The sequence below is a fragment of the Helianthus annuus genome, chromosome 1 (genome assembly GCF_002127325.2).
Source record: "Helianthus annuus cultivar XRQ/B chromosome 1, HanXRQr2.0-SUNRISE, whole genome shotgun sequence".
In the NCBI taxonomy this organism is placed as follows: domain Eukaryota; kingdom Viridiplantae; phylum Streptophyta; class Magnoliopsida; order Asterales; family Asteraceae; genus Helianthus; species Helianthus annuus.
The window spans coordinates 134,757,439-134,777,357 of NC_035433.2; the positions used below are offsets into that span (position 1 = coordinate 134,757,439).

The following is a 19,919-nucleotide window of genomic DNA, read 5'->3' on the forward strand; positions in this document are numbered from 1 at the left end:
AAAAATGATAAGAATTCATACAGTATCATTTAAGCATAAGTAATTAATACTGTACAAAAAATATAATATATAGTCCTTACCCGTGACAATTCGAACCAATATAGTCCAAGCAACATTGGTACGGCAGGTCAAAACAAAGTTTGTTAAAAACAGAGTTGTATTCCCAATTAAGTATTTTATGGTATCGTGAATTATGTAAGGACGTTAAACTTTTTTTCGCGATTTAGCGCACCTTCATATTTTATCTAAAGCATAAAAACACTTGTAATTTATCTAAAGCACCTGTAAAAGCATAGAGGTCGGGTCTTCTGATTGGGCCACGAGACCTGATCTTATTGGGCCACAATTTAATTTTTTTCCGTTTTTATAAACAAAAGTGTGTTTATATATTTTTTTATTTGTTATAATAACAAAAAGGTTATGTGGTTAAGTGACTACTGTTCAAATTCTAGCCAAGAGACATGGGTTTGACTTTGGACTTTGACCATTTTTGGCATTTTTTTTCCCTTCTTTTTTTCCTTTTCCTTTTGGTTTTTCTTTTTTTTTTTTCTTTATTCTTTCCTTTTTAAATTACGTTTATAAGTCCACACTGCAACGTATTATATATAATACTTTTTCTTATCTATGTCTAATCACATTAATATCATGATCTTACTGAATGTAATGAAGTCGCAAACGTGTTGAACCGCACGAGGGTACTAAATGTTAATGTCATCAGTGTAACGAATTGAGTCAAACATTATACGTTTTCATTCAACGGTACAAATTCAAATATTATACGTTTTGACGGCGCCGCAACGCGCAACAAAGGGCAGATAGCTAGTTTTGAAAAGAATACCATATTGATAAATAATCAAAGATTAAATAAATCAAAATTAAATTTAGAAAAATGGAGAACACAAAATGTAAAATCATAACATTGATAAATAATCAAAGATATTAAATAAATCAAAATTAAACTTAGAAAAATGGAGAACACAAAATGTAAATTCATAAATGCAAATAGCTAACTACCTTTCCTCTAAGAGGGGAGTGACCTCTCTTACACACAGCCAATCAGCACGCGCCACGTCAACTCCCCACTTAACTCCTCCCACACCCTCAATTTGATGGCGCTCCTCCTCTTTTGGGAGACTTTTTTTCTATTCAAAAAGAAAAAAAGGGAAAATAATTTGATTGGTTGAAAAGCTGGTGGGCCACCCTCTCCCTCTCTCCCTTCATGCGGTAACCTCTCACTGAAATCCATCCCCTCCATGCGGTGCAACTTGATGGCGGCACCTCCTCCCCGCGCGGTAACCACTCCCCACATGAAGTCCCTGCAAAAAGCGCCCCCCACACCCTAAGTTTGCAACACTCCAACATTGTACGTTCCTGATGTAATATTTACCATCATTTCCACTATTTTTTCATTGACCAACTTTGCATTTTCTCATCATCCTTTTCCCTCCAATTTCCTCTTACATCCGGGTGCCATTAGACTATCTCCGATGCTAAGGTCGTCTTTAGATGCCCTTAACTGCTCGTATGCATGAAAACCTATTAATCATGTTACATGCTTATTGTTATAAAAATGCAAAAATTATCAAAATAATTGGAATCTTTTAGGTATAAAATCGACCTCAATGAAGTCTCCTTCTGGGAGTATGGATTGACAAGCATCGCGGTCTTTTCAGTAGGGAGATATCACACTAGCAATGCGTATAACTCCAGCTAAGGGCGTCCTTAGTAGCCTAGTGTGCATGGAAACCTATTAATCATGTTACGAGCTTATTGTTATAAAAATGCAAAAATTATCAAAAAAGTTGGAATACTTTAGGTATAAAATCAACCTCAATAAAGTCTCCTTCTGGGAGTATAGATCGACAAGCATCATGGTCTTTTCTGTAGGCAGATATCATACTAGCAATGCATATAACTCCAGCAGCATTCGAGAACAAGTTTTCAACTTCACTTAAAAATCCATAAAGTAACATGATTATAAATTTTTATACGATCAACACAACAAGATTCAATTATTGTGAAGAGGTATAGGAGATTATATAATTGAAAGTAAGATCACTGTTAAGACCGTGCCTGACAATGACATTATCACCGTTGAGGACGTATGTGTTTTTAGTGCATTGCGTTTTAAGTAAAACACTTTTTATGTGTTTTTCAGTCCATTGCGTTTTAGAAAACAGACACTTTAAGTGTTTACTGGCCAGTGCGTTTTAGAAATAAGACATTTGTTTGTGTTTTTGGTGCATTGCGTTTTAGAAAGTATATTTTCTTTTGAGTTTTTAGGTTGTTGCGTTTTAGAAATAAGACATTTCTTTGTGTTTTCTGGCCATTGCGTTTTACAAATAAGACATTTTTTTGTGTTTTTGGTGCATTGCGTTTTAGAAAAATGTCATTTTTAGGTTTTTTTTTTCATTGCGTTTTACGTAACTGGGGGTTTTTCTATTGCGTTTTACGCAACTGGGTTTTTAAATTTTTTTTTCGAAATTATAGCAATAGTATACTTGTTTTAAATATAAAAAAAACGCTCGTTTTTTTGGTGCAATTTTTATAAAAAAAATAATGTCGTATGAAAGAGTTATTAACGTTTAAAAAATGGGGGGGGGGGAATTGGAGTAGAGAGAAACTATTGCATTGCATTGACTAAAATAGCCATAAACAAACTCACGCGCCTCTTTTATTCCTTTTAATTTTCCTGATTTAATTTTAGCCCTTGATTAACTAAATGGATGGTCAAGCTCACTTCCTAGCTTTGTTAGCCAAATAAACTTTCTATTATATCTTCACCCTTTACAATTAATCATAATTTTACAGTGACACCATCATGGAGCCGATGAAAAGAGTGGAGGATTTGAAGTTAACGAGTAATAAGCTTCTCAAAGGTTAGTGATTTCCAGGCTTTAATTTGATAGGGTTAAAACCTTGGGGAGAAAGAAAACTAAGAGATAGAGAGATATTTGACTCAAATTATGCTTTATTCCATTCCATACGTAACATCCAAATAAATACATAAGAAACTTACATAAGACACCCCCAAACTAAACCAAATTAACATCCTAATCCCTTGACTTATAGTAATAAAACTAAAATAAATAAGATACGTAACAATACTCCCCCCTTAACCTACTTTTTGCCCTCAAAAAGTAAGCTCTTCAATTCAATCCTTAACCCTTGTCGTCTTGTTCAGTTTCCTCATCGCCTTCCACGTTAATCACAAAAAGTTGTTTCTTTTTGCACTTGTGTCCTGGAACGAACTTTTCAGTGCACCAAAAGCATTCTCCTTTTGACTTTTTTAACTCTAGTTCCTCACCTGACAAGCGCTTCGCGTTAATAGTTGCTGGTTTATAAGCTGGTGGCCCAGGGACTCCTGTTGGATTTGGAAGCAACGGAAGTTTTGAAGTGTTAACCGAAGGTGTTATTTTGACATCTTCGGGTTGCAGCCCATCCTCTACATCTTCACCTGAAAACCGAGGAAACTCAACCTTCCCGACCCGCATAGGCCGAGTACCCGTCCGCGATTCATCGCTAAACAGGCCCTTATCAGGGCCGCCTCCGCCGCCGCTGAAGCCGCCTCCGTCGCCGCTAAAACTGCCACCGCTTGAATGCTCCTTGAGTGCTCGTAAGATCTCTTCTTGTTGTTTCATTGACTGTTCTTGTTGTTTCAACATGGTGGCTAGGGTTTCTTGGAGATTTGAGATTGCCTTGCCAAGTTCCTTGAGAGTGCTGTCAATTTCTTGATTGCGAGTGTTAGTCATGGTAATCAAAAGTAATTCCGACCGGAGATCGGAACGACTCTGATACTCTTGATAGGGTTAAAATCTTGGAGAGAAAGAAAACTAAGAGATAGGGAGATATTTGACTCAAATTATGCTTCATTCCATTCCTTACGAAGCATCCAAATAAATAGATAAGAAACTTACATAAGACACCCCCAAACTAAACCAAAATAACATCCTAATCCCTTGACTTATAGTAATAAAACTAAAATAAATAAGATACGTAACATAATTTAGGTTAGTGATTTCCACGCTTTAATTATAAAACTATAAATAAGCAACAATTTTGTGCATAGGGTGTTATACCTTATGCTTTGGGGGTTTTTCAAAAAAAAAAAAATTAATGTTTTTAACTTTAACCCAAAAGCTTTTTATATTTTGCAATTTTAACCCCCATATTTTTTTTTTCACTTTTAACTCAAAACTTTTCATTATTTTCAATTTAACCTTACAACATTTTTGACCTTCAAATTTGGACCCCTATGCTATTCATCCTTCAAAAATTTTTGTTTTACGTTTAATTCTAAATTTTGCGAGTTAACATAGCACAACGTGCGTATGTGGTTTAACGTTTCTTTGTTTCGTACAAAATTATGCGAGTTAACATGACGCAACGTGCAAGTGTGGTTCAGTGTTTTTACGTTTACTTTTTTCGTTTGAAAAGTTTATCACAACGCGCTGGATCGACTCGATGTTGGTAGTCGCTAACGGTGATGTGTCATTAGTGTTATTTGGAATAGTTTTACGCCCCGCCGCAACGCGGGGAACTTAATTCTAGTTTTAGTTCATTTGCAACAGCAAACGAAAAAGGAACCAAAAAATACTCACAAAACCGAATTTCAGGTTAAATAATAAAAGGAAAAAACAAAAAAAGTCCTAACGGGTATCGACGCATGCTCAGTTTGTCATTAACATGTAAAAAGCACAATCCGTGCAAAAATATTCAAGTAAACCCTGAGCGTTGATTAGAGGGAAGATCTAAAGGCCCATGTTTTATCGTACCAAAAAGGAACTTGGCGGGATGTTTCCCTCCAAGAAACACTCTTTCAGTCAAACCTTCCCGTACATAAGCATCACTCTCACCTACTTTCACCCTTCAATATCCCAAGAAACCACAAATCACCAACCCTAAACACTCCTGCCGCGTTGTAATTCCTCCGGAGAAGAAGCCCTCGTCGTCCCAACCCACTTCCGTGTAATTCCCTCCGAGAAGCATCCATAATTCCAGTCACCGTCCCTGCAAGTCCATGAAAGTGTGTGTGCGGGAGCTTCTTTTGTTACAAGATTCCATGCTGTTTGATCTTCCATTCATTGTTGGTTGGAATAGGTGATCTCGGAAATTTTAGGTATCCTAAATTTTAGTGACCCATACATAAATTTTTAGGATTTGAGAGAGTAGCTGGCACTCATCGTAGCCTTTCACCAACCAATTCCACGGAAAGGTATAGGCCCATGCCACCATCACGATCACCGCCAGCTGCGCTCCCCTCCACGGGGAGAAGGTATTATTAGCCCGTGATATGTATCTTTTTTTGTTGTTATTTAAATGCCCTTTGAAGCTGAATATATGTTGCTTGCTTGTGATAGAAACTTTAATATGTATTTTGGCAACTTTTTGTAATTCATGGTACCTTACAAATCGATACTCTTCATTCACAACTTCGTAAACAATTAGAGTATTATAAAAATTATGTTTTTCAGCAATAATCTTTCTGAATTATTATTAGCTTAGGCTGCTGTTTTATGCAATAAAACTGATTATTTGGGTGACTTTCAATCCTAACCAGCAATACGAACAAGAAGCAGCAGCTACTAATTACTCTACACATGGGAGGGACATGGAGCAAACAGAAGTATGTAGCAACCCAAGGAAGCGGAATAGAGAAACATCGTCTAAAGATTCCTTTGACTTCGGCACTTTTAGATTTGACATATTCAGAGCTCATTGATCATGTGAAAAGGGAGGCAGGTCCATTTGGAGATGAGAAATTGACCTACAAATCATCCAAGAAGCCTGTATTAGGCATGCGTATACCAGGCGTGAGAAAAGTTGATTTTTTAGCACTTACTATCAAGAGCGAGTGGAAATGAAGCCCTTTTTGAATTATGTGGCAGAGCTTTTAGCTTCATCCAAACCCGTAAACTTGTACCTTGGGTGAATCCTTCGTGAAGCCATGTTTTATGTTTTGTTTTTACTAGTAATGTTTGTTTAAGATGGTTAAGTACTGAGATGCTTCGGTTTATTGTTATATTGGTTTTTATGTTTATGACTAAGATGGTTTAGTTTACCTTTGAATGCTTAACAAACAATGGTTGTATGGAACATGTGGTTCAAACATTGGTTGTTTGGAATATGTGGTTCAACCAATGAGTTAGAATATTATTATAGTACTAAAGTTAAAATCAAGTCGGTTGCAACATTGCACATCGTTGAATAAATGAAAAAAGAATTTCTTTGGGACATGGAAGGAACTAACATAACAGAATCATACCTATACAAATAGAAATACATAGAATTCGTCTAGTTTTTCTAAAACCTTTTCTCACTATTTACTAGACATATAACAACCCAAAGTTTATGTCAAGACATGGAAAAATAGGCGATTATTACGAGAATTGTTATTTTTTAATAAAATCTTGCGACTTATCCTCCTGACAGACGCATCGTTAGGAGGATAACTCATAAAGTTTTCAAATTTTGGACAATTATTAACTAAAAGAAAAACAGTGAAGTCATGACCAAGAGTGCCAAGCCAATCAAAGCTATAGACGGAACACCCGTTAAATGTGATGATGAAAACGAAAATGGTGATGGCGCTGGTGAATCTGAGTCTATGTGTTCATGTCCATTCGGCTTGATTTGGATGTTGAACTTGCATTGATCTTTCGATGGGTCTTGGTCGACTTGTGTTGCTAACCCATCAAAATCGCAACTTTCTTTCGATTGGTTTGACATTTGAAAAAACGAGTTAAAAGCATAAGACGCCATTTCGCACTCACCAAGGCCGCTACATGATCCACCATCGGCAAATGCGCTACAATCGGCATGTTCACATGCGTAGTCCATAGTCTCATTGAGTTTTTGTTTGTCATGAGGCACATCTGACCTCAAAATACACCACTTCTTAGATTGAAAAGTGACATTTTTGGCTCCTACTAATTTCTTGTTCTTGTCTTTTGCATCTAAGCTTGTGTTGAATTTCGGTTGACCAGCGTAGTCAAAGATACCCCAATGTCGTTCGAAATTTCCGGGAGCTATGTTTTTCGCATCCTCGTCAACAAGCCCAAAAAGGTAAACTTCAATATAACCGGGGTACAAAGGTGTCCCCTTATTATTTGTAACTCGAGGCAAGAAACCGTTATAAAACTTTGAAGCAAGGGAGCTGTTGGCCCACTTATTTCCATCAGTGGGCCAACCTATCTCCCCGATAACAATGGTCATGTTTGCATGACCAATCTGTTTCAAAGCCGATACACAAGTGTCAAAACTTGCATCAAACACATTTGTGTATTCAATGTTCCCGTCCTGGATGCCATCGGCGCCATCAAAAAACGCGTAATCCACAGGGAACCCACTATCCCCCATTACGAGGCTAAAAAATGGGAAGATGTTGATGATAAACGGAGCGTTATTCTTTGCGAGAAAATCGGCTATATCTTCGACCTCGTCGGAAACTTCAGGACGGAAAAGTCCAGCGGACGGTAGCGGTCTCCATGGCGGAGACATGTAAATATCCCCGTTGAAAGGAACCGATGCCTTGATCCTGTCTCCGAGTTTGGCATCATCAAGAGCCTTTTGGATACTCATGAGCGCCGGCAGTGTCGAGTTGATATACTTATCCTTATAGTCTACTAGAAATGGCTCGTTACCAACGGCCACACTCCTGTATAACGATAAGCAACGTGTTACATATTTTTGTACGTTATACGTACACTAAAACAAAAAAAATAATGTGTTAAGAAGTTGCGATTTACGTTATCCTGACTTTGTTTTCCACGTATTTGGCAACGTTGTCATCGACCCATTTTTTGGCATTGTTCTTTTGGGACACTGCTTCGAGTTCAGAATTCTTGACGCCCACCATGACCTCAATATCGGTGTCGGCTAACGCATTTAAGACATATGGATCGGCATCGAACAGTTTGACCTTCTTAAGTCCATTGTCTTTCAACATTTGAACCACTGTCTCGGGTGGTAGTTGGTGTGAAGATTTGGTACCCCAATTCACACCCAACCCTTCAACACTTGAACCAAAAAGGGTCAATACAAGTGCACCTACAAACAATAGGTTTACCATATTTGAATGTCTTGGCATTCCTTTTCCCCTGCCATTGAGACCAAAAAAGAACCTTTTCAGTGTACATAAGCCTCACAAAATAGCGGATCAGGTAACAGGTCAAAATGGGTACATGTCAAAATATAACGTTTTGAAAAAAAAAATATCATTTTGGTAAACGGGTTCTGACTGAAATGGGCGTAAGTGATACTTGCCCCTTCGTTGACAAATTTTATAAAAGCGCTCTTTTTTACTTCATTGTATAATATGAGTAGACCCAACGTGACCAGTTATCGGTTATGTAATTTGAGTTGGCCCAAATAAACCAATGACGCTTAGTAGGTTGTCAACACCGTATACAGTTTATACAAAAAACCGTATATACATTATTATATTTCCTGATTTAAACCAAAAAATCATTAGAATTTCATTAAGCTTGACGGGATCACGCAGTACATCAATAACAAAAATATCGAAATGACAAAAAGGGAACGATTAAACATACAAATCTAATCACCGTGTGGCAAGACCATCAGATTCGGATTGTAGCTCAAGGCGTTAATGATATCAGGTTGCGAATTATTAATCGAACGTGGTAACGTATCGTTGATGTTGAGTTCATAAGAATGTTTGATGATAATGTGTAACAATGTCAAGACTTGTTGAGACACTTATATCATGAGCTAAGACTTGCCCTTAAAAAGTGGGACAAAGATCCACAAATAATGCCTTAAATAGTCCTATCCCATAAAGCCCCTTTTTATTTTAGGAAACTTTGTTTAAAAAACAAAGAAAATGTCAAAGTAAATTTTTAGAAATTTCCATATGTAATGTAAAAAAAACCCAAATAAAAAACCTAAATGTAACATAAATTAGTAAATGAGCAATGAAATATCTCAAAATTAAGACTGAAAAATGAAATCTATAACGCGAAAACTGCGAGAATAATCAAGTATACAAATATGTAAACCGATGCGCGAGAGCCCGAAGAGTACGCCCCGACTATCTGAATGTTAAACCTGCAAGTCTCGGTCGAGATATTGAGTGTCGTTACCATAGCCAAACCTTGAAAATAACACGCGTTTTCATCTTGGTTTTGCACTTGAAAATACGCGTTAAACGCGTAAGAAGCATTCGCATTCGCGTCCAGCCCGTTACACGAAGACCCATACCCGAGTGGCGTACAGTCAGCGAAAGTACAAGCGTAGTTAATATTCTCCCCAAGTTTACTTAAATCTTTCGCGTTCGGGTTAAACTGGCACCACTTCTTCTCTTGGTACTGCACGTTTTGGGCCGGTACCAAAAACGAGTTCTGACCTTGGCCCGAAATATCCATAGCAAACTTGGGCTGCCCGTCATATCGAAAAATCCCCCAATGCCGTTCGAAGTTGCCCGGGGCAATGCTCTTGGCATCCTCATCTATAAGCCCGAAAAGGTACACTTCTATCGGGCCGGGCCGAAGTGGTGTCCCTTTGTTGGAAGCAAGACGGGGTAAAAGCCCGTTGTAGAACCGATACGCCATGTTAACGTTCGCGTTTTTATCCCCGTCGGTGGGCCACCCGACCTCCCCGACAATAATCGGCATGTCACCGTAACCCGCAGCCTTTAACGCGGACACTAAAGTATCATAATTAGCGTCGAAAACGTTCGTGTATTGGATGCCGTTATCGACAACGGGCTGCGGCGCACCGTCAAAGAAAGCGAAATCAATAGGAAAGTTATCATTCCCATAGAGACTTAAAAAAGGGTATATGTTGACTGTGAAGGGTGCTTTGTTTTGGGCTAGAAACTGAACCAATTGGACCATTTGGTCATTGATGTCGGGCCGGAATCGGCCCGCGGATGGGACCGGGTTATCGGTTGGGGAGCCGTAAACGTCTGCGTTTGAGGGTACGGTCGCTTTGATCTTGTCGCCGAGGCCGGCTTCGTTAAGGGCATTTTGGACATTTTGGAGTGCTGGAAAGGTTGTTTTGGAAAATGAACCGTTGTATGCTTTCAAGTATGGCTCATTGCCAACAGCAACATATCTGTCACAAAAAAAAATAATAAAAATAATAATGAGATCCATATATTTTGGAAGTTACTTTAAGCAACAAAATACATGCACATGAATATCCCCCAAATGCAAGTGACTGCAAATCTATTGTACGGTCTTAATACAATAATACATATAGTACTACATCTCATACTACCCTTAAAATCTTTCAAATAGTTCGGTTTAGGGTTTAGTTTTACGGATGTCTATTTTTACAGTTTAGTTTTGACGGTTTGACAGTTTACTAGAACATAGAACTAGCATGTGTAAACCTAACTAGCCAATGACATTATTTATTTATTTTTTTAATTCATGTAAAACATAATGTTAGTTATATATTGGTTCAAATGATACATATATATTTTTTTTTACATTGAGTAGAAAGTAAACGGGCAACAAACTGCACTGTTAGCATTTTTTAAACACGTACTTATCTGTTTAAAATAGTAACGATCCTTACCCTAATAATTTAATAATTTTTAAAATCCTAATACAACTAACAATTAAAAAAAAAGTTCAACCCGTCAAAACCGAACCACCAATGGCCAAACCATTAAACCCGACCAACCCATCAACCCGACCAGTTTGGTTTGTCGTTTTTAGCAAACACCTCTACATCCTTTTCATACATAGAATCTCTATGTACAACTACTTAAAGCATCAATCCTTTTCACAAAAGGAACAATAGACTCTACATAAGTGGGCCCATGGGTTACTCCTATAAGCGGCTTGCAATATCCACCAGAATGTACAACATATTATAGCTATTTTATTTTTAATTATAAAATTATATTATATTAAAATCCAATGTACAACATCTAATGCACAATGTACAACATCCCACATCTCAGTAAAATCATAAATTTACGAATATAAATAATAAAAAAATCAAACTTACTTGATATCAACACCGCCGTTAAAATTATACCGAGTGACATTCTTCTGAACAAATTTCTTAGCTCGGCTATAATCATTCAAAGCCGAGAGCTGATCATTGGGAATAGCAATCATAACTTCAATCCCAGAGCCGGCTAACGCGCTCATGGTCGACGGCTCGGCGTCAAACAGCTTAACTTTATTAATCCCGTTATCTTTCAACATCTGCACGACCGTTTTCGGATCCATCTTATGAGTCGCCATCGTCCCCCAGTTTACACCCAGCCCCTCCACTTTCCACCATGTGCAAAACAGGCCCGTCAACAATACCAAAACTACAGTTTTCACCCCTGACATTTTTTTTGACTGAAAAAACAGCCGGAAAAATTGAGTGAATGTGAATCAGATCTTGTGGGTGGTAACTTTTACGGAAAACAATATTAGGGTTTGTGTAGATAAAGACGATGAAGATGAAAAACGGAGGTTGTATGGTGATTTAAGGTGCATCAATGGCGGTTGAAGAAAAGTGGGATCGTGTACGCGTATTGGGTGTGTATAAGTGGGGAAAATATCGCGAGAAAATTGGGGGGGGGGGGGGGTGGAGGAAGAAGAAGGGGAAAGTGGTGAAGGTTTATAGGGAAGAGAATTTGAAATTAGCGAAAAGAACGTTACTGGGTGGGTTTTATATTTTATTGTTGCGGCTAGGTTGAAAAAGGTTAAGATGTTTTGTATGTGTAAATTAGGGATTATATAACAATTAATTATAAGTAAATTTATAAGTTCATATGTTTAATGTTTTATTGTGATATTAAGAGTTACATGTGATTTTCGTCAATTATGTTAACGTTTACCAAATTTTAAATTTGGTTTGTCTCTGACGTTCCTTAAACATGTCAGTTTCGTTCAAAAAAAACCAACGTCTGTTAAACCTTATTGTTTAATGAAGGGTAAAACGGTCATTTTTCATTTTTATTAATCACCCTTTTAAACCCTATTAAAGAGTTTATAAAAATATGATAAAAAAACAAACATGATGTTTTTACCCTTCGTTAAACGACAGGTTTTAACGGATATTGAGTTTTTGGACGGAATTGGCATGTTTCAAGATTGTTAGAGATGAAAATGGTATAAATTTGAAATTTGGTATGGACTGACATAATTGGAAAAACCACAAGTACAAAAATTACATTTAACTCTAATATTAATACTAATAGTACCTCCTCTATAACTATAAGTTGTTATATGCTTGTGTTTTTACCTCTTGATAAAGAAGTTATTTATGTTAATAATTTTTTATGATCTTATTTTGATAAAAGGTATTTTCAATTACACATACGTAAGCTATCAGATTATGTATGGTATTGACATAATTACATGTTGGAGGCTATGGAAAGCAAGAAATGAGTTGTTTTCTTCTAAGAGAATGAGTGTGGTCGAGATTGTCTCCGATATTAAAGCTTTTGGTTATTTGTGCCATAGGAATAGATCCAAATCTAGTTATGTAGATTGGAAAGGGTGGTGTAAATTTGATTTTATGTAAGTTTGTTTGGTTTGGGGCGTGCTTGTCTCCGTCTTGGAGATAAGTCGTCTTTAGTATTTTTAATGAAGTTGGCTGCTCAAAAAAAAAAAAAAGCTATTAGATCTTTTTTACAATGTGGTTAATTACCCGGACTTCCTATAATGCAACGTACGTTGACATCACATTTGGATTAGCTACGCTTAGGGCTTTGATTTTCGTGGCAATTAGGGCATTTCAATGTAGGTTTAATAAGAGATCTAATTCGTCACTAACTACCACTAATTATTAGCAACATTAGTTTTTTTTTTTGAAAAGTAAACTTCATTAACACAAAAGCAAGCCGGGCCGACACAAAACAATAAAAAATAAGATTACATATCTACAAAAGAGCATCACTCCCTTCAATCTATCCTTTTATGTTTCGATCTATTGGAAAACCAAAGAAAACCCATATCCTTAATCTCACTTAATATACTTTCTATTCTAACCAGAATATTAGAAAAAATGGCATTATTCCTGGCCCGCCATATTAGATTTATTCCTAAAGCCAATTTAACTATTTGATCATAAAGTTTATTCGATTCATAAAGTTTATTCAAAACAATTTCTTAATATTTTTTCTTGTTAGATGAAAGGTGTATGCTTCAATTTTTTGTTCAAATTTATTAAGTATTGGTGGAGGAATAAATGAATAGATATGGGTAGTAATTGATGAATTAAAATCAAATTGATATTGATGTAGGAAAAATATATAGACATGGATATAAATTCACCCAATAATAGACATGGATATAAGTTCACCCAATATCAATCAACCACAAGACGTGGTATGCAAGGTAACTCGTTTTTATTACTTTTGGAAGCAATATCTAAAACATATAATAAAGTAATAGTTATTAATCGTTGGGTCATTAATCGCCACGTAGGACCATTAATGGATTCATACACCATCCCCTTGTCCCATCCACCATGATTCCCATGGATTAAACCATGGCAACCATGAGCCTACTTTCCATATTTAATATTTTCTTTCTTTTTCACAAAAATAAATTAAAGTAAGATAATAGTGGTTTGAGTCATGACCACACCCTTAGGTAGCGTTCGTTTCATGGAATGTAATGGAATAGAATTAGGAAGTTTTTCTTTGTAAAATTGATCTTGGTTGGGGGAGGGATGAATTTGAAATCCTTCACTCTAATGAAATTTGTGACTATTTCAACATTCCTTAGAAATCCTTCACTCTAATGAAGGAATGGAATGGAATGTTGAAATAGTCACAAATTTCATTGATTAAATAAATTCATTGGATTTCAAATTCCTCCCTCCCCAAACCAAGATCAATTTTACAAAAAAAAACTTCCCAATTCCATCCCATTTCATTCCATGAAACGAAAGCTACCTTAGGGTAGTGGTTTTGGATGATGGATTAGAAGTAGGTGACATGGCGCTAATGTGAAGGGTCATGGTGATCATGAGGGTCATGACCACACCCTATATAATGCAAGATTCATATAGGAAGACCACTTTATTTAATTGGAATTTTTGCTAAAAATAAGTTGGGATTGTAATAATCAGAAGTTATATATCTCGGATGTGTATCGTGTATTTGCATGGTATGTTTTTTTTTTCTTTCTTTCTTTTTTTTTTTTTTTTTTTTTTTTGCAATAAGCAAATATATCAGTTATATATATACACACGCACCGTGACATCTTTCGTCGCTACAAGAATAATTAGAAGAATCGGGGTAAAATGACGAGGCCAATAAAAACAGGTAAAAGAAGATACAAATAGAGGGGACAAACATTATGAGATTGTTATAGAAATACATTTGTAGTACTCGTAAATGCTTGTTTTCTTTGGTACAAATTACAAAACTTATTACAAATTACTAATGGTAATGTGAGCCCTAACCTAAACTAAGAGCAACAATAACGACAAGTCCATTGCCCCCATTCGAACTCCAATCCCACACCAAAACTGGACCGCTTGTTGGAGGGAGGATGACTAGGATGATTTGGGGTGTGTTGGTCTGCTCAGGCGGACGAGGTGAAGGGGTGCTGGATTAGGGGTGTTCAGAATTCGTTTCGAATTCGAAAAATTCGAAATTCGTTTAAATTCAATTCGATTATCAAGAATTCGTTTCGATTAAAAGAATTCGAATTCTAATTCGATTCAATTCGAGTCAAGTAAATCGAATACGAATTTATAATTTCAAATTCGATTCGATTCGAAATTCGAATAAAAATTATACATTTTTATTTATTATTTTTATATATAAAGCATATATAACTTTTATTAAGCTATACTATAAATTATTTTCAAATTTTTTTCAAGTATTAAAACTACCCGTTACAAAACCCACTATATCGGCCATAACGAAAACCTAAGTAACAAATCTATCAATAGATTTATAACCCTAAAACTATTAACTTGTAATGCGGAGTGGTTATTCCCGACTTCTCGTTTTGAATTTTAGACTTATGGTACTTTATTTGGAACTTTTTAATGTGATATCGTGCTTTATGGCTGCTTTAAAATTTATGTTTTAGTTTGATAGTTTTTTACATGTTTTTAAAGAATCTGAATTAAATCGAATTTATTCGAATTCGAATTTTTAATCAAATACGAATTGGGTTTTTTTTCGAATACGAATTCGAATCGAATTCGATAAGTTTTAATCGAATTCGAATCGAATACGAATTCAAGGGAAAATAAAAATTATTCGAATAATTCGATTCGAATAATTCGAAAATTCGATATTAGATTCGATGAACACCCCTATGCTGGATGGGTCTATGTGAGGAGCTTTTGTATTAAACAAAAACAAAAAAAAAAAACTAATTTCAATAAAAAAAATCTTAAAATTGTTTAACTTCAAAAAAACAAACCTTAAATAAGATAATTTAAAAAAAAATAAATATATAAAATAAAAACAATACAGACTAAAAAGCCACATTTATTAAAGTTAAAAACATTACACAAACCACATAATTAAACCTAAACAAACCGTACAATTAGAACTAAACACACTAGATAATTACCTAAACACATCATATAGTTAAATCTAACCAAGATTAGACAATTAAACCTGATCATCAACCCCTGAACCTAGTTGTTACAAAAGTAGCAGTTTGAAAAACTACCTGTTGTGAAAGTTGTCGTTTGAAAAAGAGCCGTTGTAAGAATTAAATATTATTTTTTACTATTTTATTTGAATTTATAATTTAAATAAAAATATTAGATAATGAAAAAATAAATAATTAACTAATTATATTGTTACGAGTTTTATTTTTTATTTATTTAATAATAAAACTAATTATAATTATTAATTAATAAAATTATAATAGATTATATAAATTAGATATAGTTTAAATAAAATGAAAAGTGATGAAATTGATAATGAAGTGAATGTTTGAAATGGTTTATTGTTGAAGAAAAAAGTGAAGTTTGGAATGATACAACATGATAACTAAACATTAAAGATACTTTAAAGACACCCTAAGTCCACCCTCACAAAAACCGAGTAATCAATAAGCGTTAGATTTAGTTGATTGCATGTTTGACAAGTATTCTTAACGCTTTAGTGAGATTATTGCATGTTTGACAAGTATTCTTACAACAAATTTCATGTATCTACTTAGACGACACGTCTACCTCTTAGGAAATACCAGTCATCGCGATAGTTCTAAGTTGGTTGTAACCTAGTGATAAAAAGCAAAGCTTCTTTAGAGAAGACCCAAGTTCTAATCTTGAGCAAGGTATAATTTAAAAGTAGTGTGGTAAGTTTGTGTTCTTAACATTAAAAAAACAAACTCCACGAGTCTATCACAACAATGATCACGTGTGAAAAGGAAAGAAGTAGAAGAGGTGATGACAACAATCAAGAGACTTTAGTCACATGGTGTTATGTAATGGAACAATTTTTAGAGAATTTCGCCTTTCAAGTGTATTAGGAGTCATTTGTGTGTAGTATTAGTTATGGTTGTAAAAGAATTAAACGTTTAGCGAATAGTTTGTAAGCGTAAATAGTTCGTGAACTGTTTGGTGGAAAGTTTGTTTACGTTCATTCGTTTATAAATGGATGAATATGAACAAGAAATTTCGTTCGATTAGTTAAATGAACAAACATGAACAAGTGTCTCGTTCGTTCAATTGTGTTCATTTGTTTATGTTGTGCATGAGTTTTTTGTACTTTTATTTATTTTATCTAAACTTTTTTATGTTCTTTAACTTTTATTTAATTTTTTACCCTAAAAATTAAAATAAAAAATCATATTCCCACCGTGCTTATGCACCGTTCGCTTTTCATTCCTCAATATTCACATTGACGAACACTATCACCATTTGTTCCACTATTATTATGGCTTAAAGTTCCGGCGTTGCTTCCTCCGCCATCCACCTCTAGACTATGTCGCTTTCGCCCATTTTATTTGTGTTCGTGAACACATTCATTTACTTTACTTAATGAACCAACACGAACATAAAATCTCGTTCATTAAGTGTTCATGAACGTTCATGAATACATTTATTTCTTTAATGAACGAACACGAACAAAACCCTGTTCATGTTCGTTCAGTTTGTTTATACTACTACTATTACTTGTATAATGAATTTGTGTCAAAGACTGAAAAATGCGTTAGAAGAATAAACCACTAAGTTCAATTTCTGAATTTTTACATGAAAAAAAAAATAATCACTATAAGTTCTAAATATTATTCAATTAAATAAAAGTATAGTAGACCACAGTTATAATCAAACCAATTACAGAACAACATGTGTAGTGGGAGGAAGATCCTATGTGCGGATGTGGGCATTATGAGACATTATGTTGTACAAGATATAATATATATGCACTGAATCAAGAGATAACATAAATAAACCTTTTATCTAGTGGTTATTGTCTTGCTTAAATAACAAAGAGATCCAAGTTCTAATCTTGACATCTCCAAATTCTTTTAACTTTTTTTTTGTTAGTGACATTGCATGCTTAATTTTGTCAACTAGATCTTTCCATTTAATTAATAAATTACTTCCTAAACTTAGCTAAAAATAATTATTTAAAGTACATCCACATAAATTTTAGTGATTGATGAGTTTATATTAAATGAAGATTAAACTCATCAAATTTTTTTATCTCGCACAGGCCAAAATTTTATATATGATTTTCGAAGACGGCCCTGATTTATTTATTTTATTCTCTTTATCAACTCACCCATCTTTATCTTTCTTCTGGTTTATCTTATCACATAATTTTATCCGAACCATTAGATTAACTCTTCAATATAAAGAAGGAAAAGGTTTTCGGTTTGAAAAAACATGAACGATACTTTTTTTAAAATTTAGGTAAGTTGGGTAAATTTTGCATGATTAAGTGATCAACAAGGTTTTAGAAAGGCTACATGTGTTTAGACATCACTTAAGGATTTCTAAACACTACTGACATTTTCTACGATTCGTATAGTCATATACGAGTCCTAGGAAGCGTAAGTGGTGTCATGTATGTCTAATGATAAGGCTATACGAGTCGTATAAAAGAACACAACCCAGTTGACTAAAATGACAACGTTTAAAACTATTTGGACTAAAATGACAACATTTCAAACATTTGAACTAATCTGGCAAAATGACGCAAATCACATCACAGGGACTAAATTGACATTTAACTCTTCTTATTAATAAAAGTAAACAATCGTATTGTTATTTCTTAGTGAAATAGCAATTTCTTTTTTAGTTACTTTTTAATAAGAGTAAACAACCATAACACCATGTAAGAAAACTAAACAAATTATGTATGTTTTTCTTTATAAAAATATAACCTACCAAACGACCGTACGATTTATTCTTTGTGAAATGGTAATTTTTTTCTCACCTATTTTAATAAAAGTAAACAATAACAACAACATTTAAATTAGTAATGATAAATAAACAAATAACGTGTTTTTGCGACTAGGAAGAGCTATATGACTCATACAATCCATATATGAGTCGTATATCACAAACTTGTATAGGGGTCATATGAGTCAGAAATGATGAGCTATATGACTATATGAGTCATACATGTAACGTGTCATACGAGTCATATGTCCTTGTATGTGTCGTATACAACTTTGTTGGAAACCGTAAATCTATACAAATCATATAACTCTATACGACTCGTATACGTGACATGCTTCTGCGTCAGTTTATCACCACCCCTTTAAAAATAGAGGTCCCACGTGAGGGTTCAAAATATTGGATCCGGATTATACAAGGGATTTGCCGGCCACCACGTGAAGGCTTTGAAAGTCTTCGGTGGTTGGTCCCATGTGAGGGGTGTGTGTGGCTTCATAACCAAGGAATTATGCTTCAACATATTACTTGCAACTACCAAGAAACAAAAATATATCTTACACTACTACTGTAGTGTAGTACCAGTTCTTTCTTTTAGTCTGGTGTATCTTTGTGGTTTGTTTTTTGTAAATTTGGTGCCTAGCTTCTTGTTGGTTTTTAATAATTCTGTCGGCCGTTCAAAAAAAATAAATAAAAAAATACTATAGTGTAGTGATCAGTACCATAAGTTGTCGGGTGGCAGACCGAGATATTGTCTATTGGATAATTTTAGAACTCGTACGTTGTGATGCATAAACACACAATCACCTCTAAAGTGTCATAATACATTTAATGTTTGGTCTTTCCGACCAAAGATGGTTCTACTAATGTTTGCCCCGAAGCTGGTTAATTTGAAGACTATTGAACTCCGGTTGTTAGTATTGAAATGTATGTCAGATTAGGGTTTCTAGTATTCAGCCCACGAGCCCATTAGGTTTATTAGGATTTCGTGTAATGTCTATAAATTGTAAGGGGATCTATTCAATAAAAGCATTAGCTAATCAGAGAGAGGTGGTTGCTATGGTCGCGGCGTGGAGACGTAAGAAGTTCTCGAAAAGGATTTGGTTGAGAGCATGCATTCAAATAGTTAGGCCCAAACCTTAGCTATGGACCATGGTCATGGTTAGCCAACACATTCTAAATCAGTTAAGTTTTTTGTTTTCAAAAACCTCTCATTGAGATAAATGGTGATTTTCAAGTGTGACATATAAGAGAGATATTTTTACCACATCTAGTCACCATTTTTTAAGTTTTTGCTAAAACGAGTCATATCCGATTTGACTTGATGTGTATGGCCTTTGGAAGGTGATTCCGATTCCATGTTTACTTTTTGTTTATTTTTAAAAAATTGCTTACGACGTGTGTAACTATTTTATTCTAAGAAAGAAAGCATTGTTCATATAAGTTTAACTAATTATTGACCGCTAGCTATTATTTAACTATTTATTGACTACTAGTCCAGCTGATTGTATCACATACCTCTATACTCACTTGCAGAGCTTAGTTTGGGGCCGGGGGGGGGGGGTTGTTTTTTCCTTGATAGTGTTTTCGAATTTTTTTATATGTATTGC

The 19,919-nt window shown here is 34.9% G+C and overlaps 3 protein-coding genes across 3 annotated transcripts; 1 reads left to right on the forward strand and 2 right to left on the reverse strand.

Moving 5' to 3' along the window:
• Positions 1-4,885: 4,885 nt before the first annotated feature.
• Positions 4,886-6,022, forward strand: LOC110940009. The gene is made up of 2 exons (XM_022181571.2): positions 4,886-5,275; positions 5,561-6,022. Exons 1-2 carry the CDS (start codon positions 5,226-5,228, stop codon positions 5,862-5,864), a joined length of 354 nt encoding a protein of 117 aa, XP_022037263.1. The 5' UTR covers positions 4,886-5,225; the 3' UTR covers positions 5,865-6,022.
• A 464-nt stretch (positions 6,023-6,486) lies between these two features.
• On the reverse strand, positions 6,487-8,071 carry LOC110879107 (glucan endo-1,3-beta-glucosidase 8). The gene is made up of 2 exons (XM_022127513.2): positions 7,749-8,071; positions 6,487-7,657 (listed from the first exon to the last, which is right to left on the reverse strand). Exons 1-2 carry the CDS (start codon positions 8,069-8,071, stop codon positions 6,487-6,489), a joined length of 1,494 nt encoding a protein of 497 aa, XP_021983205.2.
• An 827-nt stretch (positions 8,072-8,898) lies between these two features.
• Positions 8,899-11,573, reverse strand: LOC110879097 (glucan endo-1,3-beta-glucosidase 8). The gene is made up of 2 exons (XM_022127504.2): positions 10,984-11,573; positions 8,899-10,077 (listed from the first exon to the last, which is right to left on the reverse strand). The coding sequence occupies exons 1-2, from the start codon at positions 11,316-11,318 to the stop codon at positions 8,973-8,975; spliced, it is 1,440 nt and encodes a 479-aa protein (XP_021983196.1). The 5' UTR covers positions 11,319-11,573; the 3' UTR covers positions 8,899-8,972.
• Between the last annotated feature and the right edge of the window lie 8,346 nt (positions 11,574-19,919).